Source organism: Eucyclogobius newberryi, unplaced genomic scaffold (assembly GCF_026437365.1).
Source record: "Eucyclogobius newberryi isolate DKJ021-1_F unplaced genomic scaffold, fEucNew1.0.hap1 SCAF_17, whole genome shotgun sequence".
Lineage (NCBI taxonomy): Eukaryota > Metazoa > Chordata > Actinopteri > Gobiiformes > Gobiidae > Eucyclogobius > Eucyclogobius newberryi.
Genome location: NW_027315801.1, coordinates 32,862,998 through 32,883,974, shown reverse-complemented (window position 1 = coordinate 32,883,974; position 20,977 = coordinate 32,862,998). Strand labels below are relative to the sequence as shown.

The 20,977-nt window shown below is 43.1% G+C and overlaps 1 protein-coding gene across 1 annotated transcript in view; it reads left to right on the top strand.

Moving 5' to 3' along the window:
* Window positions 1-620: 620 nt before the first annotated feature.
* Window positions 621-20,977, top strand: part of noc2l (NOC2-like nucleolar associated transcriptional repressor) — a 25,091-nt gene continuing 4,734 nt past the window's right edge. Inside the window, exons 1-16 of the mRNA XM_072450133.1 lie at window positions 621-697; window positions 1,146-1,298; window positions 1,792-1,975; window positions 2,075-2,309; window positions 5,287-5,377; window positions 5,455-5,533; window positions 5,633-5,743; window positions 5,836-5,949; window positions 6,054-6,242; window positions 6,347-6,486; window positions 6,965-7,076; window positions 8,393-8,506; window positions 12,138-12,239; window positions 16,694-16,837; window positions 18,194-18,307; window positions 18,389-18,494. Coding sequence (XP_072306234.1) covers window positions 678-697; window positions 1,146-1,298; window positions 1,792-1,975; window positions 2,075-2,309; window positions 5,287-5,377; window positions 5,455-5,533; window positions 5,633-5,743; window positions 5,836-5,949; window positions 6,054-6,242; window positions 6,347-6,486; window positions 6,965-7,076; window positions 8,393-8,506; window positions 12,138-12,239; window positions 16,694-16,837; window positions 18,194-18,307; window positions 18,389-18,494 — 2,008 coding nt within the window. The 5' untranslated portion in view covers window positions 621-677. The remainder of the gene's footprint in view (window positions 698-1,145; window positions 1,299-1,791; window positions 1,976-2,074; window positions 2,310-5,286; window positions 5,378-5,454; window positions 5,534-5,632; window positions 5,744-5,835; window positions 5,950-6,053; window positions 6,243-6,346; window positions 6,487-6,964; window positions 7,077-8,392; window positions 8,507-12,137; window positions 12,240-16,693; window positions 16,838-18,193; window positions 18,308-18,388; window positions 18,495-20,977) is intronic.

Below are 20,977 nucleotides of genomic sequence, written 5' to 3'. Positions count from 1 at the left end.
ATCAGCAGTTGCCTTGCAGGGCTGAGGGAAAAACGACACACACAAAGATCCAGTGGGGAAAAAGTGGAAAGCACAGTGAAGGAGAGATCCAACAGGCTGTGGATGGTCCTGACACGCATTTACAGATAGAGAATATAATGACCACTAGAACAGAGAGATAGAATATGGCTCATCTAGTACAGGGAGAGGTCATCTAGATGAGAAGTGTCCAGGCAGAAGAGGAGTGTCCAGGCCCAGGTCAGGATTGTGGACGGTTCACTGAAGCAGAACTACAGTACGTTTGAATACACTTTGGATACATGCGCTGATAATTATTCTATTTTCCTATAATGAAAAATTAAATGAAATATAAAATAAGAAATTACAAAAATTTACAGTAAGCGAAAAAAATTGTGATCCAACATTACAAATAATAATAATAATAATAATAATAATAAAACATATCTAAACTAAACTATGATCAAATAAAGCATAAAATAAGGTAACAAAGTGTCCTGTCTGGTCAAAATATACAGTATGGTCGTTGGATAAAGTAGTTTTAGTAGAGACAACATGGCTGCTGGTCCTTGACGTTGGTTACTATGGGTTACCATGGAGTGTTCCTCTAGATTTACTATTCTACACGCTGCAGCGCGGTGGATTGTGGGTAGTGCGTGGAGTCACGTTGTACGAGCAGCATGGCGAGCAAACAGAAGCGGTAAGTTGACTTTTATGTGATTTTACAGGTGTATTACACGTTTACGACGCAAGAAACGACACGAACACTTTTGTTTTTCTTATTGGATAAATATTCACACGACAGACTTTTAATTCAACCGCATTTGAACTGGTTTAAACAGTGTTGTGCCTCAAAATGTGAACCCAATGCTAGTACTTGTAGTAGTCGTAGCGTTACAACAAATTCCAAAGTCGAATTAACGTTTTAATCTCCTGTAAAACACACGTGGATGTTATAATTCCCCATGTCCTTTTTAATTATTATTATTATGAGTGTCTTATGACAGTCACTGGTGTTTGCAATACTATACTCTATACTATACTATAATTTATCTGTCCTTTTCCTCTGTATCTACCTGTGTTGCAACAATGAAATTTCCCCATGTGTGGACAATAAAGGAATATCTTACTCTTCTCTCACGTCATAGGAAGCTGGAGGACCTCAGTTTGGACGAGTTCCTGAGGACAGGCTTTGACTCAGACTGTGATGAAGGTGAAGAAGGTCATGACTCTGAGGAAGAGGCGCCAAACACCAGTGGTTTGAAGAAGAAGACCAGCAAAAAGAAGAATCCCCAGAACAAGTGAGATATTCCATCTGAATCCATTTGTATAAAGAGATCCAGAACAGTTAATTCAACATTCAAATCGGCCAATGTTTGCAATATCGTACCGCCCAGGGGTAGGCGAGCACTGACCGGAGGGAATACTGCCATAAAACACAAATGTACTGTGTTTGTGCAGTACCTGGAGTGTTAGATAGAAGTTTAAGTGCAGGCGAGATATTAACTACTGCAGGACTTCACACAGATCATCTGGTAAAGCTTATGTAAGAGGGTAAACTTGTGTACTATTTATTTGTCTGTATAAACGTTGTACAAAAGCCTCATGTCTTATCAATGATGTATGTTTTTATATATAACATCATATCATAATTGAATATAATTGCCTGAATGGAAGAGTGTGTAAACATGTAAGTTAGTTCACACTATTGTTTTATTATGTTGTATTATTTTATTGCCTTCTTGTGTGTCGAAGGCCCTCGCTCACTCACTCATGTATCGTTTTTTTCCATAGAACTGAACAGAAAAAGGGCAAAGCATCAGAACACAAAGACCAGTTGTCACGGTTACAGAACAAAGATCCGGAATTTTTCAAGTTTTTACAAGACAACGACCAAACCCTGTTAAACTTTGAGGACTCGGACAGTTCTGAGGATGAAGACGAGAAGCAGTACCAAAAACTCCCATCCAAACTGGAGGTGTGTTCATGTCAAAGTGTGTTCCATTTACCTCATGTCCTCCCTTCTCTCATCCCCCATTTCATTCTCATCCGTCCTGTCCAATGTGTGTTCTTACAGGAGGCCAGTTCAGGTGATGAGGACGGTGAGGACGAGCAGAAAGGTTCAAAGAAACCCAAAAAAGCTGACAGCATTAAAGTCACAGACAAAATGGTCGTCGAGTGGAAAGCTGCTCTCAAACAGGAGCCCAGTCAGCGCCTCTTCAGGGAAGTCACTCAGGCTTTTAAAGCTGCCGTGGCAACGACCAAAGGAGAAGGAGCCGGGCAGTGTCGGTACAAAGTGGCCGACAGTTCAGGTGAGGACAATTTATCTGTGCTCGTCATCATCTGTACACGCTGAATTAACCAGTGGTAGTAAACAATGGATTCATCATTTGTTAGGTCTTAAAAGAATGATAGGAGATGTTTTTAGTTTCTGGAACATGGCACCTAAAAACGCCGAGCTACAGGGTCATTTCCACCTGCAGTCCCTGGAAAGGTCGATGTAAAAAATGGCATAGATGTTAATAAAATATAATAAATGTATTCATGCGATCAAAGTGATGCCGCTTGATGTCGTCTTGACAGAGAACACTTAAAAACACACATTTTACACATTTCCTGTGTGATTCTTCTGTAATTATTGCTTATTCATGGCAAAGAAAGTTTATTTGTAGAGCAATTCAAAGTGCTTCACACGACAGAAAATAATTCATTAAAATCACATAAAAGAGAAGAGTGTAAATTAAATCCTTTCAGTCATAAACACAGCTAAACAAAACAGTTTTTAGCTTAGATTTGATCATTGTCAGAATAGAACCTGTCTCACATCTTCAGGAAGAATGTTCCAGATTTTAGCTGCATAAAAACTGAAACACAGAATCCCCATGTTTTGTCCTGACTCTGGCACCAGCAGGAGGCCGGTCCATGTTTAGTCCTGACTCTGGCACCAGCAGGAGGCCGGCCCATGTTTAGTCCTGACTCTGGCACCAGCAGGAGGCCGGTCCATGTTTAGTCCTGACTCTGGCACCAGCAGGAGGCCGGTCCATGTTTAGTCCTGACTCTGGCACCAGCAGGAGGCCGGTGCATGTTTAGTCCTGACTCTGGGCACCAGCAGGAGGCCGGTGCATGTTTAGTCCTGACTCTGGGCACCAGCAGGAGGCGGGTCCATGTTTAGTCCTGGCTCTGGCACCAGCAGGAGGCCGGTCCATGTTTAGTCCTGGCTCTGGCACCAGCAGGAGGCCGGCCCATGTTTAGTCCTGGCTCTGGCACCAGCAGGAGGCCGGCCCATGTTTAGTCCTGACTCTGGCACCAGCAGGAGGCCGGTCCATGTTTAGTCCTGACTATGGCACCAGCAGGAGGCCGGTCCATGTTTAGTCCTGACTCTGGTACCAGCAGGAGGCCAGTCCATGTTTAGTCCTGACTCTGGCACCAGCAGGAGGCGGGTCCATGTTTAGTCCTGACTATGGCACCAGCAGGAGGCCGGTCCATGTTTAGTCCTGACTCTGGTACCAGCAGGAGGCCGGTCCATGTTTAGTCCTGACTCTGGCACCAGCAGGAGGCGGGTCCATGTTTAGTCCTGACTCTGGCACCAGCAGGAGGCCGGTCCATGTTTAGTCCTGACTCTGGTACCAGCAGGAGGCGGGTCCATGTTTAGTCCTGACTCTGGCACCAGCAGGAGGCCGGTCCCTGAGGTCCTCAGAGTCCGAGATGGTTCATACCATCTCACTAACATTTCCGAGATGTACTTTGGTGCTAGGCCATGGAGAGACTTGTACACAAGCAAAACTGCTTTAAAGGTTCCATATCATGCTAAATCAACTTTTCAGCACTTTTAACCTTCTAACAGTGCTATTGGTACATCATATATGTGCCCAAAGTGTTTTTTTTATTAATTCCTGCCGTCTTTAGCTAGAGAACAGTCTCTATTCTTCTCCTCGGATGGGCAGGCGAACGGTGGCTCCCTTACGCAGCGCACTGTTTCAGCCCATCCTCCAGGAAGCACTCAGAGACTGAGAACAGGACTAAAGTGATGGTACTTCCTGGTTCTTGTCAGGACTAATGTGATGGTACTTCCTGGTTCTAGTCAGGACTAATGTGATGGCACTTCCTGGTTCTAGTCAGGACTAATGTGATGGTACTTCCTGGTTCTAGTCAGGACTAATGTGATGGTACTTCCTGGTTCTAGTCAGGACTAATGTGATGGTACTTCCTGGTTCTAGTCAGGACTAATGTGATGGTACTTCCTGGTTCTAGTCAGGACTAATGTGATGGTACTTCCTGGTTCCGGTCAGGACCCGAGCAGCAGCGTTCTGGATGTACTGCAGCTGTTTTACAACTCGTTTGGAGAGACCAGTGAGCAGGCCGTTACAGTAGTCTAATCTACTGGAGACAAACACATGGATAAGTCTCTCCAAGTCTGGTTTAGACACTATACTTTTATTTTGGCAATGTTTTTTAGATTGTAAAAAGTTGCTGATGTTATTGATTTGACGTGGCTGTTAAAGTTCAAGTCTGAGTCCATTATTACCCCCAGATTTCTAACCCTAACCCTCTAACTTGGTTTGTAGGTTTTAGAGCAAGACTCTGGAGGTGACGCTAATACTTCTCGTTGTTTCTGTGGCCAAAGACAAAGATTTTAGTCTTGTCTGAGTTCAGCTGGAGAAAGTTGTTCTGCCTCCACACACTGATATGTTGGATGCAGTGACAGAGTGAATCCTGTCATATTCAGCTGCCGACAGTGAAACATAGATCTGAGCGTCGTCTGCATCATTTTGATAGGACAGGTGATAGGCAGCTTGTAGGGGTTGAACAGAAGGGGTCCCAGAACTGACCCTTAGCGCACTCCACAGGTCAGGGTCATGTGGTCTCAGACACAGTTACCAATTTTGACAAAGTACTTCCTGTCTTCCAGGTAGGACTTTAACCAGTTTAGGGCAGTGCCGGTGATGCCCACCCAGTCCTCTGGTCTCTGTGAGAGGATCCCATGATCGACAGTGTCAAAAGCAGCATCAGATCAAACAGAATTAAGACAATGTCAGTGTTCAGGCGGATGTTGGACTGAGCAGTCTCAGTCTGTGATGAGGTCTAAAACCTGACTGGAAAACATCAAATAAGTTTTTTATTAAGTGGAAGTCACTGAGCTGTTGGCAAACTACTTTTTCCATCATAAACCTGTTTTGGATTCTGGGTAAAGTCCAGATAACTGATATGATAACTAAAATATTTTACTTATTTCAGCTCAAAACCAATTATTTAATTAAGTTAACTCGTGTTTTAATTTTCTGTTTGCAGTTTTCAATGCTTTGGTCCTGTTTTGCATCAAAGACATCCATCCAGCGCTGCAGAAAATGCTTACTCTGAAAGCCAATAAAGATGAGAAAAAGTATTAATTCTCTAATACTATATGTATATGTATTATGTATATGTGTATTCAGTCTTGTACATCTGTTCTGTGTTCAGGCTGGTGTTGCCATCATCTAGTCCAAAATGGCAGAAGATTCAAATAGACATCAAGATGTATCTCAGTGGAGTTGTTCAGGTATTTGTACTATTATTCAGACTTAATGACAATGAAGGTGTCCTTCAAATCACTTTTTATTCTGGAGCTCACATTTTGACTGGTACGTTTGTTTTGCAGTTGTTGTCTTGTCTCACAGAAAGCACAGTCATCAGCGCTGTCCTCAAGCATGCCCACCAGCTCGTCCCTTATTACCTGTGTTTGCCCAAACAGTGTCGGCACCTTATCAAGGTAAACCACTGTCAAATGTGTAGTATTTCTGATACCCACTGGCGGGTTGACCTGGATAGCATAATTTTTCTATATTAATGTCATTTTTACAGCAATTGTTGAAGCAGTGGAGCACAGGAGAGGAGACGAGTCGTGTGCTAGCTTTTCTAGCCCTCAATAAAATCTGCAGACATAAGCAAGATGCTTACTTAAACTCTATTCTTAAGGTGAGCCAAATACATGTGTTAAACAAATAATAATGATAATAATAACATTGGCGAGAGAATGTTTTCATTACTATCACTTTCTTTATTTTGCCTTTATTTTTTAGCAAATGTACATTGCCTATGTTCAAAACTGCAAGTTCACATCTCCCAATGTGCTGCCGATGATCAACTTCATGCAGAGATCTCTCACAGAGATGTACGCGCTGGACACACAGGCCACGTACCAACACGCCTTCATTTACATCAGGCAACTGGCCATCCACCTCAGGAACGCCATGACCATGAAGAAAAAGGTGAGTCAATACAAAACAGATCCATGTGCCTCACTGAAAACATCCTCACTATAGATAGAAAAAGTATTTCTATCAGTGCATAAGAGTTTGTGTTTTTTTGATAGGAAACGTATCAGTCGGTCTATAACTGGCAGTTTATTCACTGTTTGTCCCTCTGGTGTCGCGTCCTGAGCACGTTGTATCCTAGTGACGTTCTCCAGCCGCTCATCTATCCACTCTGCCAGGTCATATTAGGCACTATCAAGTAAGTACCTTTTATATTCTAATCATTTGTGTGATGTTTCATAATGTTGTTGTATGCAATGATTAGAGTAGCACCATTTTAAATATTCAATTATCTGTAATTATCTTTATTTAGTCCTAAATTGGCTACATGTTGTAAAAAAGGCTGAGTAAATGTCAGTGGGAGGAGGTAAAGTGAAAAAAGAATAGGCCCCAAAATTGAACCTTGGGGGACTCCGCTAAGGTAGATACGGGATAGATGGGTTTAATGCCAGACTGTGAAACACTACAAGCAACAGGTGGCTGACCCTCCACCATAAAGTCACACAATGCATCTTTAAGTGCTTGTCTATCTTGCTGTCTATCTTGCAGTCAATCATTCAATACAGGGTCCTATTAGTGAGTGCAAATCTTTTGTGACACCGGTTTCGATTTGAAATACAGTCAGTCCTCAATGCAACCACAAGATGGAGCCATTGACCTTCATGTCTTCATTTCAGGCTGGTGCCCACAGCAAAGTACTACCCTCTGAGGATGCACTGCTGCCGAGCCCTTACCTTGTTATCCAGCAGCACCAGCACTTTTGTCCCAGTCGTGCCATTTCTGTTGGAGGTAAATCATCCGTCCCCATGAATGCCTGTTTTGAGACAATTACACACACATATACACACACACTTGGGTAAATGCAATAATACAAGCGGGTACTGTAGGAGTGAGCGCCACTTGTTGTCGTCACACATGGAAACAATGAAAAAGTAGGTGATGAAACGTTCCACGGTGGTTTGCTGTGGAAACATCTCATTGCCGTTTTTTTTGAAAAAGCTCAACGGCCACAACTGAAGGGAACCGCCTCGGAGCGTTCAGGTGGTTCATAGGTGTTGTTATCAGAGCTCCAGCAGCCCCTAACCGCCCAGGTCAAGTGTTCACCACAGGACTCCCTCCCGTCGCTCGGGTCGCTGTGGTTTGGGTCGACAGCCGCTGAGCCGGTGACAGGGACGGGTCCAGCCGCCTCTGTCTGTGCGTGCAGCAGTTTGACCAAAGTGGCAATGGCAGGTTGCGGTTTTACATTCGAGTCCCAACATGCTGTGCGGCCCACATCCTCTGAGCCTATGACATCCCCCCCTCCCCTCTGAAAGCAAGCAGCGCTTATTTATGACGCACCATTTTCCTGTGTTGTTTCTCTGCTCTGCTGTTCCCCTTGTTAAAGCTGACTGAGGTGCGCTGCTACTGTTTTAATTAGAGCAGCCCCTTCCTCTGCTCTGTCTGCGCCTGTGTGTTCTTCTCCGAGGGGGGCGTATGATTTGGAGCTTCCTGCCTCCCTGTGTGTGTGTGTGTGTGTGTGTGGATTCGTGCTTCAGGACTGGCCCAGGCCTTCCCACTTCCCCCTGGCTCTCCCGCAGACCGCCACCACATCCGATGTTTGTACAGACAGCAGCGGCCAGCAGTGCGGCTCGGCTTCACACGCCGAGCGCATTAACGACCACACACAGAAGTACACGGCGATACGGCTGCAGAAATAGCCTCGTACACAAATACAGACAATTTCACTTGCTCTGTGTGGGCAGATGTGAAAGCTGAAGCTCGTGGACAGATGGCTCACTGTTGGCTGTAGTTTCACAAAGAGTGACGTGTAATTGTACAGTGTAACACAACAGTACAATCAAGGCCCTGAACAACGCCCTGAAGTCCCAGAGGAATATCAACCCCAGCCACGGTGTAACCCAGACAGTATAAAACGATACATTTACCATAATACTTTAAAATATAATTAATATTCTCTGAAAAACTGTTTAATAGATGCTTGTATAGAAACCGGTTGTTGATGGTTATACTTGTACAGCTTCATTCAATCAAACAAAGTAGATTGTGTTAAACCCCAGTAAATTCTTTTTTGTTTCAAACCTTTGACATTTATATTTATATTTCAGATCTTTCAACAAGTCGACTTCAACAAGAAGCCAAGCCGCATGAGCAAGAAGCCCATCAACTTTGCAGTTATTCTGAAACTTGGCAAAATTAACCTTGTGGAGAAAGCATATAAGGTAAGTTTTAGGTTGTCATTGAAACACTCTGAGTGATACAACCAACAAGAATAATCGTACAACAGAATATTACTTCCATTTATGAAGGATTTAGAGTCAATAAATTAAGGACAATAGTTCTGGACCTTGTTTAACTTGAAAGCCCCCGAGCTTGGTTCACCCCGTCCCCCTGTTAATCTGTTTATTCATATGTCAGTTATTTATTGTAAAATGTCATGGGTTTATCAAAATATTTATTCAGAAATATTCTTTATAAATTCTTTACATTTTAAATTCAAATATTATTTGCCGGTAATTTCATCTTTTAAATCTGAAACTGGTCCAAGTACCGTGTGGTAAGAGTTCACACACCCCTGGTTGTGTACTTGTGATTGGATGACATGTAACTCAGCTAAACTACTCAAATCTGGATTTAAATGGAGACATTTTACTATGCTTGCTTTTTATAAAGCCTATAAGGCCTATGTGCTTATTGTCTAATTTAGTTTATTATAAATTGTACCCCGCCTAAGGCCCAAAGTCACTGGGATAGGCTCCAGTCAGCCGCGACCCCTAATGAGAATAAGCAGTAGAAAATGAATGAATAAATTGGTTTAATTAAAACTAGTTTACAAAAAAATGCTTTTTACAATGTCATCTATTCAATTTGCTTGTTTTATTCTTTGATCTTATTCTTAATCTTTGATTATTGTTTGATCTTAAAATAGTGTTGGCACATTATTACTGTCAGGAGTCTCAACTCCTCTCAAATCTAAAAGTTTGTCAGAAGTAAACTCCTCTCAAATCCAAAAGTTTACGTGTTGGCTCGTCTCATCTATCGTCGTCATGGATACTCAGACCTAGGGGAAAAGGGGCGGAGCCAGAGTGACGCTGCTGCTTTTTCTTTCCTCAGAGAAAACGAGACGCGAAGTGTTACATAAGTGGAAAGAACTGGCCTGTTCCCTCATAAAGCACAAGCTGCTGCTCTTGCAACGTAAATGCTCATGAAAAAGACGCTTGATTGTTCTGGACTCTTTATATTCACAAGGCCGAGTGAAACTGAAGTGGCTGTAATGTCCCGCACTCTGGGTCCTCCAACGTTCACAGATTTAACTTTTTTAATGCTCCTCAAAGATGCAACTCGTGGCTCTTATTACACCATAAACACTCGTTGAATATTATGTGCAGGGCTTTAGTTTGTATTTTCATTGAAAATTGTTGCGAGGGATAAAGGTTAGACACAGCGCAGGTGACAAGTTTCACTTTGTTGATTAATAAAGACCCAAATTAATTTAATTTATCACCCAGCTGTCGTTAGTTGTGAATAATCTGGGAACGCGCATTACCAGTACTTGTGTTTAGTTATTTCTACTATTTTGGGCTGGAATCCAGTTTCTGCTTCTGGACTGAGGAGGAACTCTGGGACTGGGGCACACAAACAAGGAAATGATTTCACAACAACTATAATAATGAAATGTGCATCGTCAAAGTCAGTTACAAATATGTGCCAGTCTGAAAAAAGCCCATAATCACATGTATATTGTTATTACATATTTTCTAATACCTCAGGAAGTGGCTGGAGATCATAATTAGGGCTGTCAAAGTTCACTCTTTAACTCATGTGTTAATCATAGAAAACTGACGCATTAGTCATGACTTGACACAGATTAATTATGCAATTTGTTTTGACAAAGCGTACTCTTTCAGATTATGCAACGAGGCTTTACCCGAGCGAAGGAGGCACAGCGCAGATATCACGTGGTTAAATGTACACTTAAAATACACAAATCCTCAGATTGATGCTTACCAGCGCGGCGGAGAGCGATTCAGCTTTGCTCCGTGCGGCAAAACAAACCAAAGACGCTCAAGTTGAACGCTGACAAAAATACAGCTCATGTGTGAGCGCTAAAAATAGTGAAATGGGCCAAATATTTCACTGAAGCGTCACAAAACACTGGAAGACGCCTTGCCAGTCGCAGCAGCTGGCGTCTTGTCTCCAGAAGTTACATTCACAAGCCTCAATGAGGGCTTGAACCCATTAAACCTGTGCTTTGATCCTGTACATTTATTATGAAATAAGCCAAGACAATGGACTTTTAAATAAGCTAATTTATTTAGAAGATAAGAAATAAATATTTTTGTGAGGGGTTATGGGGGCACCACCAAGCACGTCTGCATAGGACACCATAATGTCTCTTTACCTGTCACCAGCACAGCGCTGCCTAATACAGCACTAAATCACCTTTAATGTCTGGTTAGTCTGTTGAAAGCACTTCTCATAGATGTCATCAAATCAATATCAGATGTATTGACTAGGCCTAAAACATAATGTTTAAATTAACTTAATTTTTAAAGTAGTGGTCCCCCGAAATGTTGTTACAGTTAGAGCACATAATCCCCTCAAGTGAAATTAGCCTTCACACTTTTCCATTCTGGGAAATATCCTGTTTATATCAGACTGTAGTGTCTCTGAACCTGTCCAGTCGTGTGTCGTCATTGTGTAGCTCCGCCTCCTCCTGTTACAGCAGCAGCGTCAGTCCCGCCTCCTCAGACTTTGTCTCATCACACACTCAGAACTCTCTCTTCTTCTTTAAACCTCCCTATCATGTATCATGTCTAAACTGATCGTTTAGGGGAAAAACCTGTCAAATAATGTCTGTAAAATTCTTGAGTTTATCGCGGGTCGCGAGTGAATTTGTCGTGGTATTGGACTGAAACCAGAATTACAGAATGACGTGAATATCGGCCGATACCGGGCTGATGTATCGGTAAAGCAGAGTTTAGTTGAGTGAAAGAACATGGTGTTTTGAGCTGTAACTCTGCAGTCATTTTGCAGCATTAGCTCCGTGTGCCGTTCACTTTAGCCTCTGTGTCTTCGCAGACTTTGTTTCATACTCGCGGTCCTCTGTGCTGCGGTCGCGATTATGAAACAAAGTCCGAAGACACGGAGGCTAAAGTGAACGGCACACGGAGCTAATGCTGCAAAATACAGAGTTACAGCTCAAAACATCAGCCATCACTGAGCTCACTCAACATTTTACAACAAGTGTCCTATTTAAAGTTATGTGACAGAAACTCAAAATAATTCATAGTTACTGTAACTGTTTAACAGTCTGGTTACAAGTTAATTAGTCTTTTATATATATTCTTAATATACAAACAGAACAGTTTGGACTGAAGTGACATATTGCTGTTTTGGGGACAAACTTATGTGAAATTAAGAATGAAATGTATTATTTTAAGCAGAAACTCCTTATGTGTTATTTGTTTATTACTATTAACTTATGTTTATTTAAAAACATTTAATATCCATTTAAATGGTTTTCGGAATGTACAAAAAAATTACCGATTACTATGTTAATTGAAGAAAAGAATCGATAGATCAATCGCACTCCTAGTTTAAGGTTAGAATATGTTTACTTTGTTAGACATTATGGATTTAATACACTATGCAACTGGTGGAACAGTGCTGTGTTGTCACATTTTGAATAAACGGTAAACTCATTTCCGTCTCCAAACAACACAACAATTTACTAGTTTGTATACTAGTGTACCAGTTTGTATTTAAAAAAAAGTCATGTTTGAAAAGTATTTGTTTTTTAGGCCAATCGTATGACTAATTATATGACTATCGTGGTTTTCTTTTTTCCAGGATGGTCTACTTGACCAGCTCTATGACATCATGTTGGAGTATTTTTACACTCAGCACAGCTCCATTGGCTTCCCGGAGATCGCCCTTCCATCTATTATTCAGGTAAATTCTTGTTACTATTCAATTGTATTTTCAGGAGTTTTGACGACTCAAAGATGCCTTTTCCGAGAAAATGTTTATGAATGAAAAAAATTCCCTGCCAAAAATGTGTCCCAGCTCATGCAATTCAAAGTATTTTAGTACTTTATTGAAGGCCCTCCACGTAACTTTCAAGCCAAAAAAATATACCAAGATAAAAGTGCTTTATTATTACTATTATTATTTGGCCCGAGCGCCACAAGCTGGCGAGAGGCCTGTTAGTTCCGTAAGGCCGTGCAAAGCACGGCTGCGAAAGTGTGCACATAGTGCGCACGAATTCGAGCGCGAAGCGCTCGCCCACTTCCAAACACTCACTAACGCACTCCTCCACTCATGCACTTCCCGTGCATACTAATTAGTACCATATTTTGACACGTTAGCATATCCACAACAACTCCCAGCCTCGTTCAGTTGCAACGCGTAAAATACATCACAATACACTCACTTTTTCAATTCATTCCTCGTCATCAAATCCTTCAATTGCGCCGAAGTACGTCCCGCAAGGCTATGACCAGACGTCCCGATTTACCTGGGACAGCCCCGATTGTTTACGCCCCGTGTCCCGGTTTAATGTCTGCTGGGGCGCATAATGGTAAAAGCAGCCAAAGCGCCGATAGTGCTCCGTGCTAAAATCTCTTTGGTCATGTGATCCCCCATCTCGGACCCACGCGGCAGTTCAGTGATGATTCTGGGCTTTTGATCCCACAGTTGACTGATAATTAAGCGCATTTCTAATAATATAAGAGTTCCAATGGTCTCTTGGCAGCAGCCATCTTGGGCCATCTTGGGGTCCTTCATTTACCGGTAGGTGTCTGCGTTGTGCCTGACTGAAAATGTTGTTTACGTTTTGACAAAGTGTCGCGTGTGCCGCGTGCAGGTAGACTACTGTTCCCAGAATGCTTTGCAAACATGTTGTTGGGACTTCCCGTTCCGGAGTACTGTAAATATAGTCGCGCATTGGCGTCTCGTGTCCCAAATCTTCTTTATACACCATGTACCACACAAAATATCTTCGCGGTCAGTAAGCACAACCAGAAATAAACCATATATTAAGCGCACCGGACTATTAAGCGCATGGACGGCTTTTGAGGACGTTAAAGACTTTTACGTGCGCTTTATAGTGCGGATAATACGGTAGTAGGAAAATGGAACATTATCGTTGTAAACAGGCGAAGCCCGTACAAAAGTGCGCACTAAACAAACGCTTTATATGGGGATGACGACCGCGAAGCGCTCTTTTGCGCTAAGTAGCTCACAAATACGTTCCCCATCTCTTGCATGTTCCGTGCACATAAACATGTAATGCAGAAATTGAACACTATTACTGTTTAGAGGGCCAAAAACACAAAGTGGGCGGAGCCCACTCAAAATTAACAAAAGTACCCGTCAGTGACCAGGGACCCACACCATGAGGTAGGAAAGCGCGAGCGCTTTCCGAAAATGTATAGTTTATGATATTTGAAAAATGGGAAACATTGTTTTTGTCTCGGAATATTCTTCTTCTTTCTTCTCGGGACCAACCCCCCTATTTTTCACCCAGTGAACATTGACGAAAAGTCACAAAAATTTGCACACCTATAAAAATCGTGCCACTCTACATTCTGGCTATCTCCTTTTTCTAAAATTTAAAATATAATATATATAATGTAAATATAATGTACCAAAAATGCATTGACAGATAGGAAATGACCAAAAAAAAATCTGATCGTAAAATCATGAAATTTGGCGTAGAGGTAGACGGTGACAAGAGAAGTAAAAAATATTGTTGCGGCAACGCCGTCCACCCAACTAAATGGCAGCCATATTGGTTCAAAAATGGCTAAGCATGACTGGAGTTTTTCCAAACGTCGTACTTTTACTCCTCCCAGGGCGTTGGCCCTAAAAAGCTGAAATTTGCTGAAAATGGTGCTGAGGAGTGGGATATCAAAAGTTATTCAAATTACTTTGATATCTGTCACGGTCTCTGTGCGGCGAAGCCGCAAACTGAAGCTAGAATTTCAGAAATTTCCCACATTTTAAATTTGCTGCCGTTTGCGCAGATAAAGTCCGGATTGCATCAAATTAGAATCAGTTGTTAAACTATTTGCCCTAAACCTACTTGAAGTGAAATGTATTAATTTGGCGTAACAGCGCCCTCTACAGATTTTATATGGAGGTTAAATGTTTACAAAATTTTATACAAAATTCAATTTGGGCATCCTGATCAAAAAAGTCAATGAGACCCATGTCATAATTGTTACAGCTTTGCCGTAGCGATGACAGAAACCTCCCATGTTATTCCAATGGGGAAATCGCCTGAACATGTTTACACTTTATACTTTCACAAACTCCTCCTCGAGCGTTAGCCCTATTAAAGGTTGAATGGACGATTTTTTTGGCCCAAATCTGAGTCTTATTTCCTCATGGCGTGGACTGCGATTAGTCCTGCCACATATCAATCATAAACGCACCTACCGCTCACCTGCAGCCGCGTGCTTCTCGTCCCCCGAGAGCAGCACGGTTCCGCGTGTCTAAGCGCATTGATCTATCATAATATAGTTCCCTCAGTGTACGGGACAAAATTAGGACGGCGATAGACAAGCTGACTCATAAGAGACTGAAATCTACGTGAGACGAGAGATGCGATGTGATCCGTCGCGCTAATAAACAAACGTACGTATGTGTTGTATCAGTCCTGGTTTAGACCTGGTTTAGTCCTGGTTTAGACCTGGTTTAGTCCTGGTTTAGACCTGGGTTTGACCTGGTTTAGACCTGGGTTGGACCTGGTTTAGACCTGGGTTGGACCTGGTTTAGACCTGGGTTGGACCTGGTTTAGACCTGGGTTGGACCTGGTTTAGACCTGGGTTGGACCTGGTTTAGACCTGGGTTGGACCTGGTTTAGAGTTCCTTCTGAACATCACTCACATGGAAGTTCAAGGCCTGTGATGTGGCTCTCTCTGTCATTTTGGACAAAAACTGTTTTGAAAAGTAGCACAAATAGAAAAACGCCTGTGGATATACCTACTTTTTAATGTAAATAGTTGTTTATTGCTTGTATATATCACAAGAATACTTTTATATGTTCATATTTGCACCTTGTGGCTCAGTTTGAACCTTTTTAAATGCTTGGTTGAGCATGTTTGAGGGTTTTACAAGCGCTCGCGCTTTCCGAAAATGTATAGTTTATGATATTTGAAAAATGGGAAACATTGTTTTCGCATCAGAATATAATTTTCTTTCTTCTTCTCGGGACCAACACCCCTATTTTTCACCCAGTGAACATTGACGAAAAGTCAAAATGTGCACGCGCCAACGCCGTCCGCCCACCCAAATGGCCATATTGGATAAAAATTTGCTAAGCATGACTCCAAACGTTGTACTTTTACGAACTCCTCCCAGGACGTTAGCCAGAAAAGGCTGAAATTTGGTGAAAATGGTGTTGAGGAGTGGGACATCAGAAGTTATCCAAATGACTTTGATACCTGTCACTGCAGCTAGAATTTCAGAAATTTCCCAAATTTTAAATTTGCTGCCGTTTACGCAGATAAAGTCTGAATTGCGTCAAATTTGAATCGGTTGTTAAACCCTTTGCCCTAAACCTACTTTAAGTGAAATTAAAAAAGTAACCTAAAATTTGGTGAGACTCGTCTGCAGGAGTGGGCCATCAAAAGTTATCAAAATGTTTATTCTAAGAGCCACGGACTTTGTGCGGCAAGGAAACATTTCCCTTCATATGTAAAGCAGAGAAGAGTCAGCAGTAGGTGTAATAAAAGGTAAATTGGGGCGGGGTAGCGCCCCCTCCTCTTGCGGCGGCGGCGTGGCGAGGGCCACTCATCGCTGCTTGCAGCTATATTTATTATTATTATTACTTTTTACTATTTTTATCATTTCATTTTTTATATTTTTATTGCCCTGGAAAACGTGCGTCTCTGGGATGGGACAATTTGACAAATCGATTTTGTGTTTCGGTTGTGGGGTTCAGTACTCTTGTGTCTCTTGTGGCGCATGTGTCTTCATTTTGGTGTTGGTAGGAAAAGGTTCATGGTTAATAACCATAATCATGTCCATGCTCCTTATGAGTATTAAACCAAATGAACATGAAAACTTCTGACTTATCACATTAAAGCAGTTATATTGTTATTTATAGAAAGGTTTTTCGACCCATGTAATGAGGAATGGAATTGTGACAAAATGTTATCATCCCACCCCTAGTCCTTTCTCTGGGTGGGCTTGCATCTCCACAAACCTGCCTCGTACTTGGTCTGGAGGAGCCTCACCTGCTTGTTTCCATGAAATGTTGTTGCTTTGGTTTTAAAAGTCCAGAAAGTGACATGGTGTTGCCAGTTATTGAGTTTACTCTAATCAGTGAATTCTATGAACATGACTTTGAAATGGAAGAGTGTTTCACCGCGTCCCGCTCCCTGCTCTGGTCTCTGCAGCTCAAAGCTTTCCTGAAGGAATGCAAAGTGGCCAATTACTCCAAACCGGTGCGGCAGCTGCTGGAGAAGGTGCAGGAGAACAGCAGCTTCATCACGTCGCGCAGACAGAAGGTGGCATTCGGAGTCGCTGATACTGCTGCTGTGGTGAGTGTCGTCCAAAACGGGGCTCTGGGCTCGGGCGTGTCTTCGTCTCACCTGCCGTCACTCACACGTCCCCACTTAACCTGCCTGTGCTGGAAATCCTACAAATGTTCTTTTCCAAATTTCATTCTTAGAACTTAAATGTTGTAATTAGAAAATGCTGTGTTCCCAACACAAATGCACGTCCCAGCTCCGCTCACAGCTTCAGGCTTCAGCGATGGCCCTGGGTTTATAGAGATTGAGCCGTTATTAGTATGTGCACGTCACCTCTACAAACACATTCTGTGTTTGCAGTAGTAATGTGAAGCGCTGTTTAATATTTAAGAGAATGTTAGCATTACATTAAAGAGGCTGTGTGTGTGTGCGCCGTGCGTGTGTGTGTGTGCGCCGTGCGTGTGTGTGTGTGCGCCGTGCGTGCGTGTGTGTGTGTGTGCGCCGTGCGTGCGTGTGTGTGTGTGTGCGCGCCGTGCGTGTGTGTGTGTGTGCGCCGTGTGTGTGTGTGTGCGCCGTGTGTGTGTGTGTGTGCGCCGTGTGTGCGTGCGCCGTGTGTGTGCGCCGTGTGTGCGTGCGCCGTGTGTGTGCGTGCGCCGTGTGTGTGCGTGCGCCGTGTGTGTGCGTGCGCCGTGTGTGTGCGTGCGCCGTGTGCGTGCGCCGTGTGTGTGCATGCGCCGTGTGTGTGCATGCGCCGTGTGTGTGTGTGCGTCTGATGAGAAAGTGTGCGTGCTCACAAAGAGCTGTGTGTCTGACTACAGCAGTCAGACAGCTCGGCACCATGGCGCCCTGTGCCTCCCGCGTGGCGGTGGCAGCAGTTGTCACTGCGGGCGAACCAGACATGTCCTCTGCTGCTGATGTGCAAAAGGTCACGACCCCCTTCCGGCCTTCAGCCCCCCACCAACATGTCCCCAACGCCAGCGCTCACCTAATGACTGCCCTGCCTGGCCCGGTCACTGCACTGTGTGGCAGCCTCTGCAATTGTCTGATTCTGTGTTTTCTTCTTTTTCCCTTCACTCATACAATGTCACCCATCTTAATAGCAGCACAGTAAATTGTAGTAAATGTGTCGGGCAGGCGGGCGCGGGAGGCTGCGGTCGGTGCTCTCAATTGGATTTGTTGGCTGGATAATGTGATTGGGCCTAATCAATATCATCCACAAAGACCTTTAGGGGAAGGCTGGAGAGGATCCGCCTGGCTCCGTTTTCAGCTTCCTTCAATCTGTTTACTCCTCCCTCTCAATCACTTTGCGTCTTCTGTGTTTGTTTTTCCCCTCTGCTTTTTTTTTTTTCTATATCAAAAACATTGACTTTTAGTGAATTCTGAATGTTTAAGTTGGCCACGTTTTGAGGGACGTCTCTGTGACAGGTCGAATGGGAGAAGCAGCTTCATGAAGAAGGGACTCCCCTGAGCAGATACTACAGCCAGTGGAGGAAACTCAGAGACAAAGAACTCCAAATGGAGAGATCCGGCAAAGAAAGGGTTTGTGTTTGTGTCCAACCTTTTTATCTTATGAGTATAGTTGAAAGTGTCATTTTATACCTTTACTTTGGTGTGTTGTAGAGAGAGGATCTAAACCTTCCTGATATGAAACGCAGGAAGGTTCAGGACAAGAAGAAGGACTCTGATAGTGACTCTGAGGGAGACGACACCGGGTATAAAGTCAAAGGTGAGCTCTTGATCTCAATCTGTTCTTCTCTGAACTAATAGAATTTTCTGCAATTCTCACTGTGACCTCTAGAGGGCCGTGTTTTCTTCTAACTTTCCTTTATTTCCAAGATTTGGAGGTCCTTCCTGTCGATATTATTTCACCTGTGTTATAGGCAGCTGTAGCATTTGATATTTCTGTGAGACTCCTATTCAACACGAGGTATATGTCAGAGTCTCTGGGCTTGAGTCCTAAAGGGTCATCTGCAGGTCATACTCAGCTGTTGTTGAGCTGTGACAGCTTTACACTCTAGTCCCGCAGACACATGGAGGCAGCCGGAGGATTTTAATCCATCTGCGGCGTATTGAAGGGAGAGTCCCATGAAAGGCTGGGCAGCTGCAGCGAGCGCACACACTGCACAGGAAGTACAGGCTCGGATCCCAGCGGGAGAGCCTAATTCAAACCAGCTCAGTGGAACAGCCAGAGGTGGCCGCTCCCACTCCGCTCTCTCCCGCCTTTCACATTTTTGTTCAATGATATTTCTTTTGATGCCACATTTCCGCATTAAGAGGTGTTATTTATTCTATATTCAATCAGAAAACAATTAACCAATGTGAAATGAAGCTGTGGGATCCTTTAAAAGGTAAAAACTGTAATGTTACTTTAGAACGCTGTTGCCTCCTTTAGAGAATGTTCCTTATAATGAACAGTTGTCTTTAAGTTTGAACTAGAGAGATTTCTGTTTACCACAAAATATTGCTAAATCGACAATCTGAACCAAAAACATAGTAGGACTTACTGTAGTTGGATGTTTTTGTTGTAGGAACATTCTGTTTGGATTTTATATATGGGATTTTACACAACGAATGCCAAAATGCCCCTTAAACTGAACTCCCCGGGATATTAAGCATGAAACGCACAAAGTTTGGAGAGCCATATATCCACGGTATCCTGACAACTATTTTGTTCATTAGGTGCTTAGGTCTCCTCCCACTTATATCTCATTACTCTCTTCTCTCTCGTCATTCACATGGGCCTCGGCAGCTGCCCCCGCATGTCCTTAAAACACGTGCTTTCACAGAGCGGCGCAAACGGCAAACGCCCACCTCCCCGACGTCCAGTCTCGACATGCCAGAATCTTTTCAGGCAGCTCACCAAAGCCCTTTGTGGTCGCCCCGAGTCCCGGAAAGAGGAGGAGTGAGAGAGGAGGGGGCCAGTGCTGATTTAGATTGATGTGAGCGCGTGTGTGCGTGTGTGTATATGTATGTGTGAGTGCGTGCGTGTGTGTATGTGTGTGTGCGTGCGTGCATGTGTGTGTGTGTGAGTGCGTGTGTGTATGTGTGTGTGTGAGTGCGTGCGTGTGTGTATGTGTGTTTGAGTGCGTGCGTGTGTGTGTGTGTGCGCGTGTGTGTGTGTGTGTGTGTGCGCGTGTGTGTGTGTGTGTGAGTGCGTGCGTGTGTGTATGTGTGTGTGAGTGCGTGCGTGTGTGTATGTGAGTGTGCGGAAGGGCAAGTCTGGAGGTCATCTGGGGGCAACTGCCGAGGCAACAGGTCTGAGAGCCTCCGGACCAGAAGAAAGTAACAGATATGTTCAAGATCGAGCTGCACACTGGGCTCAGCGACACGTCAGTGTAACTGCAGGACGTAGTTACCCCCCAGACACTGATATTTGTAGAATTTAAAACGGATTTATTCACTCATTTTTTGCTACAAAAGGTGGGCAATACTGTCAGTTTCCCGATAATGCTATAACCGGTATGTCATTGTCAATCCAGCAGAAATGTGTTCAAGCTCGTCTTTAAATGTATTAATATAGGTTTAAACATTCTTGTGATGGATTTTTAAACCTATATTAATACATTTAAAGATATGCTTGTGCAGAAATATCCCTTATTCTTTTTATTTGTGAGTTCAAAATGTAGCTTTTTATTTTTAATCTGCTCTTGCTGTAGCATTGTTATTATACATTATGCACTCATTTACATATAGTTTTTATATATTGCCCACATTTAGTTGCTGTCATTTTACTTTCTCAAACAACTGCAGCAGAACAACACTGCACTTCAGTTTTCACAGTTTGCATCAATAAGAAAAGTGTAATTAGCTTCACATAAGTGACACTTTTTAGTTGAATTTTACTTACATTTTTAGCTCAGGTAGTTTTTGTTTTTGTAGTTTTTGTCTATATCAAAAAAGGACTATATTTAAATTGTTGAAAAATTATTATATTGAGCCACTTTCATTCAAAAAAAGATTAAAACAAAACACATTGGCAGTACAGTACTTGAACATGAGCTGTGGCATTTCTTTTCAAGCTCATTTTGACACAAACAGTAATTAATGAATCTTTCAATATCACCCACCTTTTGGCCCCGCCCCTCTTTGCTCCATCACACTTCAAAGCCTCTGAACCCGCTCGTCCCGTTAGCGACAGCACACACACCGTCCCACGAAACACACATTTAGAGACAAACTTCCCTTCCTCTCGCCACCGCAGCTCTGGAA